Consider the following 20,917-nt stretch of genomic DNA (forward strand, 5'->3'; position numbering starts at 1 on the left):
CCACAGACTCATCACAGAGACCCACAGACTCATCACAGAGACCCACAGACTCATCACAGAGACCCACAGACTCATCACAGAGACCCACAGACTCATCACAGAGACCCACAGACTCATCACAGAGACCCACAGACTCATCACAGAGACCCATAGTTGTCCTGTCAGGGCAGTGATGGTGGTGGTGGTGATGATGATTGGTGGGTGGTGGTGGTGATGATGGTGGTGATGATGGTGGTGGTGATGGTGGTGATGATGGTGGTGGTGTTGACGGTGAGTGATGATGATGGATGGTGAGTGATGTGGTTGGTGACTGTGGTGGTGGTGATGATGGTGATGGTGACGATGTGTGCGTGTGCAGGCGGGGAGCTACGTGCGTGACGACGCTGTGCCCAACCTCATCCAGCTGATCACCAACACGACGCAGCTGCACTCCTACACGGTGCAGCGCCTCTTCAAGGCCATGCAGGAAGACATCTCACAGGTGACGCCTCATCATCGTCATCATCATCGTCATCATCGTCGTCATCGTCATCATCATCATCATCGTCGTCGTTGTCGTCATCATCGTCATTGTCGTCATCATCATCGTCGTCATCATCATCGTCGTCATCGTCATCATCATCTTCATCATCCTCAGCATCATCTTCATCCTCCATCTCATCATCGTCATCATCGTCATCATGCACCTCCCAATCCCTCCTCCATTTGCCCCTCCCCCCACCCCCCCCCCCCCCCCCCCCACTATGCACCCCACTCTACGCTGTGCTGGTTTGCAGTGCTCACGTGCCCCCCCACGTCTCCTCCCCCCCCCACGTACCACCCCCTCCAGCCCCCATGTGTCCCCCCCCCCTCCCACGTGCCCCGTGTCCCCCCCACCCACGTGTCCCCCCCACCCCACCCCACGTGCCCCCCCACCCACGTGTCCCCCCCCCACCCCTCCCACGTGCCCCCCCCACGTGCCCCCCCCACGTCTCCTCCCCCCCCCCACGTGCCCCCCCACCCCATGTGTCGTGTCCCCCCCCCACCCACGTGCCCCCTCCCCCCCCCAACGTGCCCCCCCCCACGTGCCCCCCCCCAGCCCCCGCTGGTGCAGGTGGCTGCGTGGTGTGTGGGTGAGTACGGAGACCTGCTGCTGTCGGGACACTGCGGAGGAGGAGGAGCCTATAAGAGGTGGGTGGAGTCACGTGGGGGGAGGGGCCTGTAGAGGTGGGGTGGAGTCACGTGGGGGGAGGGGCCTATAGAGGTGGGTGGAGTCACGTGGGGGAGGGGCCTATAGAGGTGGGTGGAGTCACGTGGGGGAGGGGCCTGTAGAGGTGGGGTGGAGTCACGTGGGGGGAGGGGCCCCCCCGTCGCCGTGGTGACGATGCCTCCCCCCTCTCCTCCCCCGTCGCCATGGTGACGATGCCTCCCCCCTCCGTCCCCCGTCGCCATGGTCATGGGTGACGATGCCTCCCCCCTCCTCCCCGTCGCCATGGTGACGATGCCTCCCCCCTCCCCCTCCCTCCGTCGCCATGGTGACGATGCCTCCCCCTCTCCCCCGTCGCCATGGTGACGATTCCCCCCCCCCTCCCCCCCGTTGCCGTGGTGACGCAGGTAACGGAGGACGAGGTGCTGGACGTGCTGGAGGGGGTCCTGCAGTCCAACCTGTCGACGTCCATCACCCGCGGCTACGCGCTCACCGCCTCCATGAAGCTGAGCACTCGCTTCTCCAGTACCAAGTGACTAGTACACTCACTCACTCACTCACTAGTACACTCACTAGTACACTCACTCACTCACTAGTACACTCACTCACTCACTAGTACACTCACTAGTACACTCACTCGTACACTCACTCACTCACTAGTACACTCACTCACTCACTAGTACACTCACTCACTAGTACACTCACTCACTAGTACACTCACTCACTCACTAGTACTACTCACTCACTCACTAGTACACTCACTCACTAGTACACTCACTCACTAGTACACTCACTCACTAGTACACTCACTCACTAGTACACTCACTCACTAGTACACTCACTCACTAGTACACTCACTCACTCACTAGTACACTCACTAGCTACACTCACTCACTAGTACACTCACTCACTAGTACACTCACTCACTAGTACACTCACTCACTAGTACACTCACTCACTCACTAGTACACTCACTAGTACACTCACTCACTAGTACACTCACTCACTCACTAGTACACTCACTAGGGACTCACTAATGCACTCACTCACTCACTCACTTTGTGCGTGTGTCCGTGTATCTGTGCGTGCGTGAGTGGGAGTGGTGGTGCAGTGGTTAGCGCTACGAACCCGGCGACCCGAGTTCGATTCCCGCTCACCGGCCAACACCACCGGTGACGATTATCTGAACCGGTCCTGGGCCTCCCCTAGGTCGTCTCAGCCTCAAATGAGTAGCCGGTGTAGCAGTGGTGGTGTAGTAAACATCGCCACTGGGGAGACAAAGGCGGCCGGGCGTGGTGCTGGCCACCCACCCCCTCGTGTGCCACAGTGCCGGCCTTCGTAGGTGTTCGATAACTGCACTTGCCCCTACAGTCTGTTACAGGCTACACGGGGGACCTTTGTCTGTGTGTCTATAGGGCGCTGGTGATGCTACTAACAGCACTTGCCCCACAGCCCTGTGGTGTCCGTGTGTGTGCGTGCGTGCGTGTGTGTGTGCGTGGATGGTGTCGGTGTGTGTCTGTGTGTGTGTGACCATACGTGTGTGCGTGCGTGTGACGGTATGTGTGTGTGTCTGTGTGCGTGTGTGAGTGCATGTGTCCGTGTGTGTGTGTGTGTGACGATACGTATGTGTGTGTCTGTGTGTGTGCGTGTGTGTGTGACGGTACGTGTGTGTGTGTGTGTGTGCGTGTGTGTGACGGTACGTGTGTGTGCGCGTGTGACGGTACGTATGTGTATGCGTGTGTATGACGGTACGTGTGGTGTGTGTGTCTGTGTGACGGTACGTGCGTGTGTGTGTGTGCGTGTGTGACGGTACGTGTGTGTGTGTGACGGTACGTGTGTGTCTGTGTGTATGTGTGTGTGACGGTACGTATGTGTGTGTGCGTGTGACGGTACGTGTGTGTGTGCGTGTGACGGTACGTGTGTGTGTGCGTGTGACGGTACGTGTGTGTGTGTGTCTGTGGTGCTGTGCGTGTGTGTGTGTCTGTGTGCGTGCGTGTGTGTGTTGGTGACAACTTGACACGTGTGTGTGTGTGACTACGTGTGTGTGTGTGCGTCTGTGCGTGCAGTCGTATCCGCAAGGTGGTGTCTATCTACGGCAGCAGCATCGACATGGAGTTGGCAGCAAGCGTGCGGTCGAATACACCACACTCTTCCACAAGTTCGACCACATGCGGTGAGGGCGGGAGGGGCGAGGCGTGCGGGCGAGCGGGGAGGGCGGGCGAGCGGGGAGGGCGGGCGAGCGGGGCGGGTGGTGAGGGCGAGCGGGCGAGGGTGTGTAGGGAGGAGGAGGAGGAGGCTCGTGAAGGACGCTACTGGGCAGTGCCAGGCTTGGTGCACGTTGAGGGGCGTCGCCGCTCACAACAACGAGCGGAGCGCCGGGCGGATAAAACGCAGCGACCAGTTGGCACAGTGGGGGGCACGGGTGGTGGTGCATCTGCACCTAGCCTGGCACAGCAGTCAACCCATGGCATCTGCTGGGTCTGTCCCGTGACCTCCTCCTGCACCTAGCCTGGCACAGCAGTCATCCCACGGCAACCTGCTGGGTCCTGTCCCGTGACCTCCTGCACCTAGCCTGGCACAGCAGTCAAACCCATGGCATCTGCTGGGTCTGTCCCGTGACCTCTTCCCTCTGCACCTAGCCTGGCACAGCAGTCAACCCACGGCATCTGCCGGGTCTGTCCCGTGACCTCCTCCTCCTGCACCTAGCCCTGGCACAGGCAAGCGTGGTGATGGTCACCGCCACTTGGTGGTGAAACAGCAGCTGTTTCCGTAGCCCGCGGTGTGACACGCGCCGTGGTGACGTCCGGCGGTTGTTGGCGGTGGTGGCGGGTGGTGGCGGGTGGTGGCGGTGGGTGGCGGTGGTGGCGGTGGTGGCGGTGGTGGCGGTGGTGGAGCGGTGGTGGCGGTGGTGACGGCGGTGGTGGCGGTGGTAACGGTGGTCGTGGCGGGTGGCTGCGGCGCGCGGCCGTGGCCGTGGTGTTGGTGGCTGCAGTGGCTTTGTTGACGGTGGTGGTGACGGTGACCGTCACTGTGGCCGTGGTTGTGGCGGTGGTGGCGTTGTGTCCGTGGTTGTGGCGGTGGTGGTGGCTTGTTTGACGGCGGTGGTGCCGGCGGTGCAGGCCGGCGCTGCTGGAGCGCATGCCGGTGATGGAGAGGGCCACGGCCAAACGGCCCCACGGACGCCAACGGAGAAACCAACGGCGACGCCGAAGCCGGCGAGCGCAAGAAGGCCGACCCCTCGGCAGTGGCGTCGTCCGTCGCTCCACCCTCCTCCTCCTCCTCAGAGGTGACTCCTCCGCACACTCACTCACACAGTCACTCGCACACACAGTCACTCAGTCACTCAGTCACTCTCAAAGTCACTCACTCACACAGTCACACAGTCACTCACCACACTCACACAGTCACTCACTCATACACACACAAAGTCACTCACTCACACACTTACACTCACTCACACAGTCCACCTCACTCACTCACACACTCACACAGTCACTCACACAGTCACTCACTCACACACTCACACAGTCACTCACTCATACACACACAAAGTCACTCACTCACCACACTTACACTCACTCACACAGTCACTCACACAGTCACTCGCACAGTGACTCACACAGTCACTCACACAGTCACTCACACAGTCACTCACACACTCACACAGTCACTCACTCATACACACACAAAGTCACTCACTCACACACTTACACTCACTCACACAGTCACTCACTCACTCACACACTCACACAGTCACTCACACAGTCACTCACACAGTCACTCACACACTCACACAGTCACTCACTACAGTCACTCACTCATTCACTCACTCACACACTCACACAGTCACTCACACACCAGTCACACACTCACTCACACACTCACACAGTCACTCACTCACACACTTACACTCACACAGTCACTCACACACACAGTCACTCACTCACACACAGTCACTCACACAGTCACTCACTCACCACACTTACACTCACACAGTCACTCACCACACTCACACAGTCACACACTCACTCACTCCACACTCACCCTCACACACACACTACCCGGTCACACACTCACTCACTCACATCACACAGTCACTCACACAGTCACTCACACACACACAGTCACTCACTCACACAGTCACACAGTCACTCACTCACACAGTCACATCACTCACACACTCACACAGTCACTCGCACATACAGTCACTCGCTACACACAGTCACTCGCACACACAGTCACTCACTCACCACAGTCACTCACTCACACAGTCACTCACTCACACAGTCACTCACAATCACACAGTCACTCAGTCACTCGCACAGTCATTCACACAGTCACACAGTCACACACTCACACTCCCACACTCACACAGTCACTCACACACTCACACAGTCACTCACTCAGTCACTCACACACTCACTCACACCAGTCACTCACACAGTCACTCACTCACACAGTCGCTCACACACTCACACTCACACACACTCACTCACACACACTCGCACACACACTCCCTCATACACTCACACACCTCACTCCCTCATACACTCACTCACTCATACAGTCACTCACACACTCACACACACTCACACACTCACTCACACACTCACACTCGCTCACACCACTCACTCACTCACACACTCACACAGTCACTCACACACTTTACACTCACACAGTCACTCACACACTAGACCAGTCACTCACTCACAAACAGTCACTCACACAGTCACTCACTCACACACTTACACTCACACAGTCACTCACACACTCACACAGTCACACACTCACACTCACTCACACTCACTCACTCACACACTCACCCGGTCACACACTCACTCACTCACACAGTCACTCACACAGTCACTCACACACACAGTCACACAGTCACTCACTCACAACAGTCACTCACTCACACACTCACACAGTCACTCGCACACACAGGTCACTCGCACACACAGTCACCTCGGCACACACAGTCACTCACTCACACAGTCACTCACTCACACAGTCACACACAGTCACTCACTCACACAGTCACATCACTCACACAGTCACTCACTCACACAGTCACTCAGTCACTCGCACAGTCACTCACACAGTCACACAGTCACTCACAACAGTCACACACTCACACTCCCACACTCACACAGTCACTCACACACTCACACAGTCACTCACTCAGTCACTCACACAGTCACTCACACAGTCACTCACTCACACAGTCGCTCACACACTCACACTCACACACACACTCACTCACACACACTCGCACACACACTCCCTCAATACACTCACTCCCTCATACACTCACTCACCTCATACAGTCACTCACACACTCACACACTCACTCACACACTCACACTCGCTCACACACTCACTCACACGCACTCACCACACACTCACACTCGCTCACAACACTCACTCACACAGTCACTCGCACACACAGTCACTCACTCACACACTCACACAGTCACTCGCACACACAGTCCACTCGCACACACAGTCACTCGCACACACAGTCACTCACACACACAGTCACTCACTCACACAGTCAACACAGTCACTCACTCACACAGTCACTCACTCACACAGTCACTCACACAGTCACCTCAGTCACTCAGTCACTCACTCACACAGTCACACACAGTCACACACAGTCACTCGCACACACAGTCACTCACTCACACAGTCACTCACACACACAGTCACTCAGTCACTCACTCAGTCACTCACACACTCACTCACACAGTCACTCACACAGTCACTCACTCACACAGTCGCTCACACACTCACACTCACAACACACTCACTCACACACACTCGCACACACTCCCTCATACACTCACTCACACACTCACTCCCTCATACACTCACTCACTCATACAGTCACTCACACACTCACACACTCACTCACACACTCACACTCGCTCTCACACACTCACTCACACGCACTCACACACTCACACTCGCTCACACACTCACTCACACAGTCACTCGCACACACAGTCACTCACTCACACACTCACACAGTCACTCGCACACACAGTCACTCGCACACACAGTCACTCACTCACACAAGTCACTCACTCACACAGTCACTCACTCACACAGTCACTCACTCACACAGTCACACACAGTCACTCACTCACACAGTCACTCACTCACACAGTCACTCACACAGTCACTCGCACACACAGTCACTCGCACACACAGTCACTCGCTCACACAGTCACTCACTCACACAGTCACTCACTCACACAGTCACTCACTCACACAGTCACACACAGTCACTCACTCACACAGTCACTCACTCAACACAAGTCACTCACTCACACAGTCACTCACACACACAGTCACTCAGTCACTCACTCAGTCACTCACACACTCACTCACACAGTCACTCACACAGTCACTCACTCACACAGTCGCTCACACACTCACACTCACACACACTCACTCACACACACTCGCACACACACTCCCTCATACACTCACTCACACACTCACTCCCTCATACACTCACACAGTCACTCACACACTCACTCACACAGTCACTCACACAGTCACTCACACACACAGTCACTCACTCACCACAGTCACACAGTCACTCACTCACACAGTCACTCACTCACACACTCCACACAGTCATTCGCACATACAGTCACTCGCACACACAGTCACTCGCACACACAGTCACTCACTCACACAGTCACTCACTCACACAGTCACTCACTCACACAGTCACTCACTCACACAGTCACTCACTCACACAGTCACTCACTCACACAGTCACTCACTCACACAGTCACTCAGTCACTCGCACAGTCACTCGCACAGTCATTCACACAGTCACACAGTCACACACTCACACTCCCACACTCACACAGTCACTCACACACTCACACAGTCACTCACTCAGTCACTCACACACTCACTCACACAGTCACTCACACAGTCACTCACTCACACAGTCGCTCACACACTCACACTCACACACACTCACTCACACACACTCGCACACACACTCCCTCATACACTCACACACTCACTCCCTCATACACTCACTCACTCATACAGTCACTCACACACTCACACACCCTCACACACTCACTCACACACTCACACTCGCTCACACACTCACTCACTCACACACTCACACAGTCACTCACACACTTACACTCACACAGTCACTCACACACACAGTCACTCACTCACAAACAGTCACTCACACAGTCACTCACCTCACACACTTACACTCACACAGTCACTCACACACTCACACAGTCACACACTCACACTCACTCACACTCACTCACTCACACACTCTCACCCGGTCACACACTCACTCACTCACACAGTCACTCACACAGTCACTCACACACACAGTCACACAGTCACTCACTCACACAGTCACTCACTCACACACTCCACAGTCACTCGCACACACAGTCACTCGCACACACAGTCACTCGCACACACAGTCACTCACTCACACAGTCACTCACTCACACCAGTCACACACAGTCACTCACTCACACAGTCACTCACTTCACACAGTCACTCACTCACACAGTCACTCAGTCACTCGCACAGTCACTCACACAGTCACACAGTCACTCACACAGTCACACACTCACACTCCCACACTCACACAGTCACTCACACACTCACACAGTCACTCACTCAGTCACTCACACAGTCACTCACACAGTCACTCACTCACACAGTCGCTCACACACTCACACTCACACACACTCACTCACACCACACTCGCACACACACTCCCTCATACACTCACTCCCTCATACACTCACTCACTCATTACAGTCACTCACACACTCACACACTCACTCACACACTCACACTCGCTCACACACTCACTCACAACGCACTCACACACACTCACACTCGCTCACACACTCACTCACACAGTCACTCGCACACACAGTCACTCACTCACTCACTCACACATCCACGTCACTCACACAGTCACTCGCACACACAGTCACTCGCACACACAGTCACTCGCACACACAGTCACTCACTCACACAGTCACTCACTCACACAGTCACACACAGTCACTCACTCACACAGTCACTCACTCACACAGTCACTCACACAGTCACTCAGTCACTCAGTCACTCACTCACACAGTCACACACAGTCACACACAGTCACTCGCACACACAGTCACTCACTCACACAGTCACTCACAACACACAGTCACTCAGTCACTCACTCAGTCACTCACACACTCACTCACACAGTCACTCACACAGTCACTCACTCACACAGTCGCTCACCACACTCACACTCACACACACTCACTCACACACACTCGCACACACACTCCCTCATACACTCACGTCACACACTCACTCCCTCATACACTCACTCACTCATACAGTCACTCACACACTCACACACTCACTCACACACTCACACTCGCCTCACACACTCACTCACACGCACTCACACACTCACACTCGCTCACACACTCACTCACACCAGTCACTCGCACACACAGTCACTCACTCACACACTCACACAGTCACTCGCACACACAGTCACTCGCACACACAGTCACTCACTCACACAGTCACTCACTCACACAGTCACTCACTCACACAGTCACACACAGTCACTCACTCACACAGTCACTCACTCACACAGTCACTCACACAGTCACTCGCACACACAGTCACTCGCACACACAGTCACTCGCTCACACAGTCACTCACTCACACAGTCACTCACTCACACAGTCACTCACTCACACAGTCACTCACTCACACAGTCACACACAGTCACTCACTCACACAGTCACTCGCACACACAGTCACTCGCACACACAGTCACTCGCTCACACAGTCACTCACTCACACAGTCACTCACTCACACAGTCACTCACTCACACAGTCACACACAGTCACTCACTCACACAGTCACTCACTCACACAGTCACTCACTCACACAGTCACTCACACACACAGTCACTCAGTCACTCACTCAGTCACTCACACACTCACTCACACAGTCACTCACACAGTCACTCACTCACACAGTCGCTCACACACTCACACTCACACACACTCACTCACACACACTCGCACACACACTCCCTCATACACTCACTCACACACTCACTCCCTCATACACTCACACAGTCACTCACACACTCACTCACACAGTCACTCACACAGTCACTCACTCACACAGTCGCTCACACACTCACACTCACACACACTCACTCACACACACTCGCACACACACTCCCTCATACACTCACTCACACACTCACTCCCTCATACACTCACTCACTCATACAGTCACTCACACACTCACACACTCACTCACACACTCACACTCGCTCACACACTCACTCACACGCACTCACACACTCACACTCGCTCACACACTCACTCACACAGTCACACTCGCACACACACACTCACTCACACTCTCACTCACACTCTCACACAGGCCATGGGTAGCACCGGTGAGTGGTGGTGGTGATGGTGGTAATGGCGGTGCAGGGTAATGGTGTTGGTAGTGGTGGTGGTAGCGGTGTTGGTACTGGCGATGGCAGCAGTGCTGCTGCTGGTGATGGTGGTAGTGGTGGTGGTGGTGGTAGCCAGTCGTGGTGATGGTGGTCGTGGTGGTGGTGGCGGTGGTGGTGGTAGTGGTGGTAGTCGTGGTGGTGGTGGTGGTGGTAGCCAGTCGTGGTGATGGTGGTAGTGGTGGTGGTGGTCGTGGTGGTGGTGGCGGTGGTGGTGGTAGTGGTGGTAGTCGTGGTGGTGGTGGTAGTGTGGTGGTAGTCGTGGTGGTGGTGGTAGTGGTGGTAGTCGTGGTGGTGGTGGTGGTGGTAGTGTGGTGGTGGTAGTGGTGGTGGTGGTGGTAGTGGTGGTAGTCGTGGTGGTGGTGGTGGTGGTAGTGGTGGTAGTCGTGGTGGTGGTGGTGATAGTTGTGGTGGTGGTAGCAGTGGAGGCATCACCTTATCTACGCCAAACTTAGGAACTGCAAAGCCTCGTGGGTAATTCCCCACAATGCCGTGCGCTTCAATGCGTGTCCCCCCCCCCCCCCCTTAACCCCCCTCCGCCCCCCCCACCGTCCCCGATTGCCCCAGGTGACGGATCTGCTTGACCTATTGGGGGGCAGCACCACGGCCGGCCCCCCACTCTCAAACTCCTCCCTCCCCTCCAAGCCGCCGCCCCCCCTCGGCGGCAGGAGGAGGAGGAGGAGGAGGAGGTGACCTCCTCAACCTCCTCGGACTCGACATCTCCGGTACGCACGCAGGCCGCTGTGTGGGGGAGTGCGAGGGAGTGGGGGGAGTGCGGGGGAGTGCGGGGGTTGTGCGGGGTTGTGCGGGGGAGTGCGGGGGTTGTGCGGGGGAGTGCGGGGGAGTGCGGGGGAGTGCGGGGGAGTGCGGGGGAGTGCGGGGGAGTGCGGGGGAGTGCGGGGGAGTGGTTGAATGATAGTGAGTGTGTGATTGAGTTGTTGAGTGATGGTGAGTGTGTGTGAGTGAGTGATGGTGTGTGAGTGAGTGATAGTGAGTGTGTGAGTAAGTGATGGTGTGTGTGAGTGAGTGAGTGAGTGATGGTGAGTGTGTGAGTAAGTGATGGTGTGTGTGAGTGAGTGATGGTGAGTGTGTGAGTAAGTGATGGTGTGTGTGAGTGAGTGTGTGTGAGTGAGTGAGTGATGGTGTGTGTGTGAGTGAATGATGGTGTGATTGTATGTAGAAGTTGCAGCTGCTACTCAGCACTTGCCCCTACACCCTGTTAAGGCTACACGGGGCACCTTTGTCTGTGTGTGGGGGTGCAGGCCCCCCCCCAGTGTCCACGCTGCAGGGACCCCCCTCCTGCGTTTCTTCTCGACAGCCTGGGGTCCATCACCAGCGAGTCGCCCTTCAACAACGCCCTGCACAGTGAGACGCTCACTCACTCAGTCGCTCGCTCAGTCAGTCACTCACTCAGTCGCTCGCTCGCTCGCTCGCTCACTCACTCAGTCAGTCGCTCACTCAGTCAGTCGCTCACTCAGTCGCTCGCTCGCTCACTCACTCAGTCAGTCGCTCGCTCAGTCAGTCACTCACTCAGTCGCTCGCTCGCTCAGTCGCTCACTCAGTCAGTCAGTCACTCGCTCACTCAGTCACTCGCTCACTCAGTCACTCACTCAGTCAGTCGCTCACTCAGTCACTCACTCAGTCAGTCGCTCGCTCAGTCAGTCGCTCGCTCAGTCAGTCGCTCGCTCAGTCAGTCGCTCGCTCAGTCAGTCGCTCACTCAGTCACTCACTCAGTCAGTCGCTCACTCAGTCACTCACTCAGTCAGTCACTCACTCAGTCAGTCGCTCGCTCAGTCAGTCGCTCACTCAGTCAGTCGCTCGCTCTCTGTCGCTCGCTCACTAGTCAGTCGCTGACTCACTCGCTCGCTCACTCACTCGGTCAGTCGCTCGCTCACTCAGTCAGTCGCTCACTCACTCAGTCACTCGCTCACTCAGTCACTCGCTCACTCACTCAGTCGCTCACTCACTCAGTCGCTCGCTCACTCAGTCACTCGCTCACTCAGTCACTCGCTCACTCAGTCACTCGCTCACTCACTCAGTCGCTCACTCACTCAGTCACTCGCTCACTCAGTCACTCCCCCCCGCACCTCCCCCCGGTCCCCCCCCCCGCCCCCTTCCGCCCTCCACCCCTCCGCCCCCCCACCCCTCCCCCCGCCCCCCCCCCCCCCTCCCGCCCCACCCCGCCCCCTCCCGTAGGAGGTGGTGGAGTTGGAGGAGGCATGATCCCGGCGATGGTGGCGTTTGAGAAGGGCGGCCTCCGCGTGGAGTTTGCCTTTGAGAGGGGGGGGGCCCCGCCGGGGGGGGGGCTCACCACCATCTCCCTGCGCGCCACCAACTCCAGCGACGCCGACATGGCAGACTTCGTCTTCCAGGCAGCCGTGCCCAAGGTGACGCCGTGGCCGTGGTGGTGGTGGTGCGGTAGTGGTGCGGTGGTGGTGGTGCGGTGGTGGTGGTGCGGTGGTGGTGGTGGCGGCGTGGTGGTGGCGGCGTGGTGGTGGAGTGGTGGTGGTGGTGTGGTGGTGTGGTGGGGGTGGTAGTGGTGGTGATGGTGTAGCGGTGGTGGCGGTGACGGTGTGGTGGAGTGGTAGTGGTGTGGTGGTCTTGTGGTGGTGTGGTAGAGGGGTGTGGTGGTGATGGGGGTGGTGGTGATGGTGCAGTGGTAGTGGTGGGTTGGTGGTGCTGTGTCTCCGTGTGTGTGACTGTGTCTGTGTGTGTGTAACTGTGTGTGTCTGTGTGTGTCTGTGTGTGTCTGTGTGTGTGTGTAACTGTGTGTATGTGTGTAACTGTGTGTGTGTAACTGTGTCTGTGTGTGTGTAACTGTGTGTGTCTGTGTGTGTCTGTGTGTGTGTAACTGTGTGTGTGTGTGACTGTGTGTCTGTGTGTGTGTGTGACTGTATGTGTGTATGTGTGACTGTGTGACTGTGTGTGTAACTGTATGTGTATGTTGTGTGACTGACTGTGTGTGTGTGTGTCTGTGTGTGTGTCAGACGTTCCAGCTCCAGCTGCTGTCTCCCAGCAGCAGCACGGTGCCAGCGCACGGAGCTGGCACCGTGACTCAGCTCATGCGCGTGCTCAACCCCAACAAGGTGCACACTCACCACTCACTCACCACACACTCACCACACACTCACTCACCACTCACTCACCACTCACCACACACACAGCTCATGCGCGTGCTCAACCCCAACAAGGTGCACACTCACCACTCACTCACCACTCACTCACTCACCACTCACCACTCACCACACACTCAGCTCATGCGCGTGCTCAACCCCAACAAGGTGCACACTCACCACCCACTCACCACACACTCACCACCCACTCACCCTCACCACTCACTCACCACTCACCACACACACAGCTCATGCGCGTGCTCAACCCCAACAAGGTGCACACTCACTACACACTCACCACTCACTCACCACACACTCACTCACTCACCACTCACCACACACACAGCTCATGCGCGTGCTCAACCCCAACAAGGTGCACACTCACCACACACTCACCACTCACTCACCACACACTCACTCACTCACCACTCACCACACACACAGCTCATGCGCGTGCTCAACCCCAACAAGGTGCACACTCACCACACACTCACCACTCACTCACCACCCACTCACCCTCACCACTCACTCACCACTCACCACACACACAGCTCATGCGCGTGCTCAACCCCAACAAGGTGCACACTCACTACACACTCACCACTCACTCACCACTCACTCACTCACCACTCACTCACTCACCACTCACTCACTCACCACTCACTCACTCACTCACTCACCACACACTCACCACCCACTCACCCTCACCACACACTCACTCACCACCCACTCACCACCCACTCACCACTCACTCACTCACCACTCACTCACTCACTCACCACTCACTCACTCACCACTCACTCACTCACTCACCACACACTCACCCTCACCACCCACTCACCACCCACTCACCACCCACTCACCACCCACTCACCACCCACTCACTCACTCACCACACACTCACCACCCACTCACCACCTACTCACCACCTACTCACTCACTCACCACTCACTCACCACACACTCACCACTCACTCACCACACACTCACCATCCACTCACTCACCACTCACTCACCACACACTCATCCACCCACTCACCCTCACCACCCACTCACCACCCACTCACCACCCACTCACCACACACTCACCACTCACTCACCCTCACCACCCACTCACCACCCTCTCACCACCCTACACACACCGTTGGTGCCAGCTGCTGCTGTTGTTGTTGGTTGTTGTTGTTGATGTTGTTGTCGTTGTTGATGGTTGTTGTTGTTGTTGTTTCAGCACCAGCTGCGTATGCGCATCAAGCTCTCCTACACGCACCGTGGCGCCACCGTCACCGACATTGGGGAAGTCAACAACTTCCCTCCGCAGACCTACCAGTGACTCGCCACCACCACCACCACCACCACCACCACCACGGCAACAACAACAATAACAACAGCAGCATCAACCACAACAACATCAACATCGTCAACAATAACAACATCAACAACAACAAGCATCAACCACAACGTCAACAACATACATCACCGCTACAACAACATCAACAACAACAAGCATCTACCACAACAACAACAACAGCAACATCAACCACAACAACAACATCACTGCTACATCAACAACAACAAGCATCTACCACAACAACAACAACAGCAACATCAACCACAACAACAACATCACTGCTACATCAACAACAACAACAACAAGCATCTACCACAACAACAACAACAGCAACATCAACCACAACAACAACATCGTCAACAACAACATCAACAACAACAAGCATCTACCACAACAACATCGTCAACAACAACATCACCGCTACAACAACAACAACAAGCATCTACCACAACAACAACGTCAACAACAGCTGCAACAACCGGAGAAGTGGGGGGGGGGGGCTCCATTGGTGGGGGGCGTGGTATTAGTGGGGGGGGGCGTGGTAATAGTGGGGGGTGTGGTGGTAGTGGTGGGGGGGACCACGTGGGTGGATGTTGCGTTGCAACGACCTTGCAATAGAGAGGTTACCCCCCCCCCCCTCTCTCTCTCTCGTTGTTGTTGTTGTTGTTGTTTGTTGTTGTTGACGAAGGGGGTGGGGTGGGCGATGTTGATTTTAGGGGGCGGGGCTTACAGCGACTACGTAACCACGGAAACGGGCAGGCGGGTGAGCAGGCGGGTGAGCAGGTGGGTGAGCGTACAATCAGGTGAGTGGTGGGTGAGCATATGACCGGGTGGGTGAGTGAGTGGGTGAGCGGGTGGGTGAGTTTACGAGTGAGTGAGCAGGTGAGTAAGTGAGTGGGTGAGCGAGCAGGCGAGGCAGTCAACATCTCCTAGCCACCGTGATGATGGTGAGAGAGACGCAGACTCCACGTAGCAGCAGTAGCAGCAGCAGCAGGCGTCATCAGGAGGCCGTGTGTGGTGGGGTGAGCGCGTGTGGCTGTGTGTATCCGTGTGTGTGTCCGTGCATGTGGGTGTGTGGATGTGTGTGTCCGTGTGGGTGTGTCTGTGTGGGACACACACCCACTCACTCACCCACTCACCCACCCATGCACTCACCCACCTACTCACTCACTACTCACCCACCCACTCATCACTCACCCACCCACTCACTCACCACCACTCACTCACCACTCACCACCGACCGTCCATCTGCTACTCGCTCCTAGCAGCACTTGCCCCTACAGGCTGTTAGAGGCTACACGAGGGACCTTTGTCTATAGGCACTGCTACTCGCTAGCAGCACTTGCCCCTGCAGCCTGTTAGAGGCTACGCGGGGCACCTTTGTCTGTGTGTCTAGGGACTGCTGCGGCTACTCTAGCAGCAGCCTCTTGCGTGGAGGCTGCACCAGGGGTGGAACCTTTGTCTTGTGTGTGTGTGGTGTGTGTGTGTCTGTGTGGTGTGTGTCTGTGTGGTGTGTGGTGTGTCGGTGTGTGGTGTGATGTGTGTGGTGTGGTGTGTGTGGTGTGTGTCTGTGTGGTGTGATGTGTGGTGTGGTATGTGTGGTGTGTGTGGTGTGGTGTCTGTGTGTGTGTGTGGTGTGTCTGTGTGTGTGTGTGTTGTGTGTGTGGTGCGTGTGGTGTGTGTGTACGTGTGTGGTGGGTGTTTGTGGTGTGTGTGGTGTGATGTCTGTGCGTGTGGTGTGTGTGTGGTGTGTGCGTGTGGTGTGTGATGTGTGTACGTGTGTGGTGGATGTGGTGATCGTAACGTCTCGCTTTAGGAAGGGGGGGGGGGCCTTAACGGGTGGTTGGAGAAAATAATAATAAAATGATGATTAAAATAATCGATGGTAAATTAATAGAACGACATATATATGTGTGTGCGCGTGTGCGGATAAGGAAATTAAAGGAGAATAAATGATGTTGAAAAGTTAATGATTTGTAAAAAAAAATAAGCGCGCTCGGATAATGTTCGGCGTATGGGTCTCGGGGGGTGAGGGTGGGAGGGTGAGGGTGGGGGGGGGTGAGGGTGGGGGGGGTGAGGGTGGGGGGGGGTGAGGGTGGGGGGGTGAGGGTGGGGGGAGGTTTTTGAGTTTGACAGAACCATTAAAAGATCTCTTTGAACAAGAAAAACTGATGAGGTGTAGTGGAGACTTTCAGGAGCAGATCTGGCTCGTGTGCGTGTGTGCGTGTGTGTGTATACGTGTGTGTGTATACGTGTGTGCGTGTATACGTGTGTGTGTGCGGTGGTTCGGATAAATCCAGTGGAGCCCCCGGATGGTGACGGTGCGCTGGATGCGAGCGATTTCCTTGGGGGGGAATTGCTCACCCACCCACTCACCCACCCACTCACTCGCCCACCCACCCACTCTATTACTCACACACTCACCCACCCACTCACTCGCCCGCCCACCCACCCACTCATTCACTCACCCACTCTCTTACTCACACACTCACCCACCCACTCACTCGCCCACCCACCCACTCTATTACTCACACCCACTCACCCACTCACCCACCCACTCTATTACTCACACCCACTCACCCACCCACTCACTCACCCACTCATTCACTCACCCACCCACTCTTATTACTCACCCACCCACTCACTCTGTTACACACTCACCCACCCACTCACTCACTCTTATTACTCACCCACCCACTCACTCTGTTACTCACACACTCACCCACCCACTCACCCACTCACTCACCCACCCACCAACCCCCGACCTCCCTCGTTGGTGCCGGACGTATCCGCTATGGTGGATGAAAGCAATTGCGTGGGGGGGGGGAAACGGCCAATTCCATTCGCCTTTTCCCCTCAATGCGTTTGTAGCCAGCACAGCGGTCAATGGGGGCTCTGCATTTGTGCGAGGGGCTGGTAACCCCTCCACCTTCAATTAATTACCACTAAACCACGTGTCAAACATCTACCTAAGCTTGTGCCGGAGGCCCCGGGGGGACAGGCGTCTATGACGTCTCCTGGCCAAACCCCAATTGGCGGAGCCAGGAGATTGAATCTTCACCCTCGGGGCTCCTCCATAAACAACGAAAAGCCACTACGTGTGGCCACGTGGAATGTTCGAACGCTCACTGCGGAGGAGAGGCTGCCACTCCTCTGTCGGGAGCTGGACCGGTACCGTCTGGCCTGGATCTGTGGTACTCAGGAGGTCCGGTGGTCCGGCTCTGGCTCCAGTCACCATGAGGGGTGGACAGTCCTCTACTCGGGGCAGGAGACTGCCAAACAACAGGGAGTGGCATCTTGATTTGAAGCTTTCGTCACTTCAGGAATCCATCCTCTTGGTTCTTTCGCTAAAGTCCACGTGGGTAGAAACATCACAGGTCACGATGTTTCGCGCCGGGATTTGCAGTCCATGTAAAAAAAGTTATAGTCGAATACAAAAAAAATGAACCCGTAAAAACTAAGTTTTTCACTATTAATCCTTTATATGCGTGGCATCGGGGCGGCTAGAGTCCTCTCGTCCTCTGGCTTGAGATGGCTGCCACCTATGGGTCAGATGATTGTCTGCCACCATTAAGCTATTGGTAATTAAATATTTTTTTAAAAATTCCCTAAACAGTGTAAAATGTGGGAATTTTTTTTTCACGAAAATTAATTGTCACGCACAACGAGTCTGTGTGCAAAATGTCAGCTCGATTGGATCACGGGAAGTGGGTTAAAAAACGACCGAAAGATTTGCACGGTCGTAAGCGCGCAAGCAAGCAAGTGAACTTAATATAAAGGATTTAATAACACTGGTCAACAAAAAAAACAAATTCTGGCCTGGACTTTTGCAGCTGTTCTAGACTAATTTCAGGGTGCTGATTCCAAATCTGATCTCAGATTTGCTCCATCACATCTCATTTTTGTGCTATCGGCATACCCCATTTTCATTGATTTTACCCGAAATTAACTCTGTCACTTATGATTGCAAGTTGTTGCGAGTCAGTGACTGCTTTAGTGTTAAAATATGGTGCTGTATTTTTAGGAAAGTGTGTTTATAATATCATTTTATGTAGATATCCACATTTATTTAATATTTTTCTTCCGCAGTTGTTATTGAAAATGCAATATTTGATATCTGAAAAACCTGATGTGATAGACAAAAACTGATGCCAGATTTGGAATCAGCACCCCCCAAAATTACCTTAAAACTGTTGGAATACCTTATGCCAGATAAAGTGTGTTGACCAGTGTAATCGATTACAGATTTTTTTAGAAGACAAAAATTTATTATTGACATCAAATCTAGGCACTGAAATTTTCGAGAAACTTTTTTGACTCCCTTCACTACCCGGCTTCGCCCGGGACTTGGAATCACCACGCCCGGCCGCCTTTGTCTCCCCAGTGGCGATGTTCACACAACGCAGCAGTTACTCGTTTGAGGCTGAGTCGACCTAGGGGGGAGGCCCAGGACCGGTTCAAATAATCGTCACCGGTGGTGGCCGTGAGCGGGAATCGAACTCGGGTCGCCGGGTTCGTAGCGTAGTGTAGCGCTAACCACTACACCCACCGCTCCCCCCACAGACACACACACAGCGCGCTAACCACTACACCACCGCTCCCCCCACACACACGCAGACACACACAGACACACACACAGCGCGCTAACCACTACACCACCGCTCCCCCCCCACACACGCAGACACACACAGACGCACACACAGCGCGCTAACCACTACACCACCGCTCCCCCCACCCACACGCAGACACACACAGACACACACAGCGCGCTAACCACTACACCACCGCTCCCCCCACACACACGCAGACACACACAGACACACACAGCGCGCTAACCACTACACCACCGCTCCCTCCACACAGACACGCAGACACACACAGACACACACACAGCGCGCTAACCACTACACCACCGCTCCCCCCACACACACGCAGACACACACAGACACACACACAGCGCGCTAACCACTACACCACCGCTCCCCCCACACACACGCAGACACACACAGACACACACACAGCGCGCTAACCACTACACCACCGCTCCCCCCACACACACACACGTCCACAGGTACACACACACGCGCTTGCTGCAGACACAACGCAACGTTCAGGCTGCGTACGGCAGTAAGCGACTGAAATATTACAGCAGCAACGCTACGCGGAGAACGCATGAGACCTGCAACACATTTAGTTGTCTTCTTCTTGGTTCTTTCGGTAAAGTCACGGAGAATGGAAATAATAAAATAATAAAAATAAAACATTAAATAATAGAACAATATTTTTTATTATTTTATTATTTCCCTTCTACGTGACTTTACCGAAAGAACCAAGGAGATGAATCCCTGCTGCAGTCACGAGGGAAGCTTTACATCGACATTTCGTTGTATTTCACGTTACCCGCGATCGGCAGGCACACCACGTGACGCTGCCGCACGCACGCGGGTCACATGACAGACGTGACAGACATAATCTCTGCCTTATTGCCCCCCCCACCCACATGTGTGCATGGTGTACAGTCTGGCAAGTACCCACATGGACAATTTCAAGTTTGTTGCATGGCTGCAAGTACGCTGAACATCTTGAACAGACACACACATTCACAAATGTCCCTTTTATATATACAGGATATTATATAGATATGGCCGTCATGAGCTGATGCAACGTGGCTGCCACGACGTCCCCCTATGCAACATGGCCACCACGAC

At 55.2% G+C, this 20,917-nt stretch overlaps 1 protein-coding gene across 1 annotated transcript; it reads left to right on the top strand.

Moving 5' to 3' along the window:
- Window positions 1-358: 358 nt before the first annotated feature.
- Window positions 359-17,147, top strand: LOC144739275 (AP-1 complex subunit gamma-1-like; the record flags this gene model as incomplete). Its single annotated transcript, XM_078622243.1, is given in 14 exon segments — window positions 359-481; window positions 1,267-1,278; window positions 1,594-1,718; window positions 3,253-3,304; window positions 3,307-3,359; window positions 4,306-4,351; window positions 4,353-4,472; window positions 11,317-11,405; window positions 11,407-11,474; window positions 12,012-12,040; window positions 12,042-12,114; window positions 12,946-13,136; window positions 13,737-13,835; window positions 15,090-17,147. Coding segments are annotated over 14 exon segments (1,182 nt in total), but the record flags the coding sequence as incomplete, so codon positions are not given.
- Between the last annotated feature and the right edge of the window lie 3,770 nt (window positions 17,148-20,917).

Source organism: Lampetra planeri, unplaced genomic scaffold (assembly GCF_965212315.1).
Source record: "Lampetra planeri unplaced genomic scaffold, kcLamPlan1.2.h2 scaffold_1394, whole genome shotgun sequence".
NCBI lineage: Eukaryota > Metazoa > Chordata > Hyperoartia > Petromyzontiformes > Petromyzontidae > Lampetra > Lampetra planeri.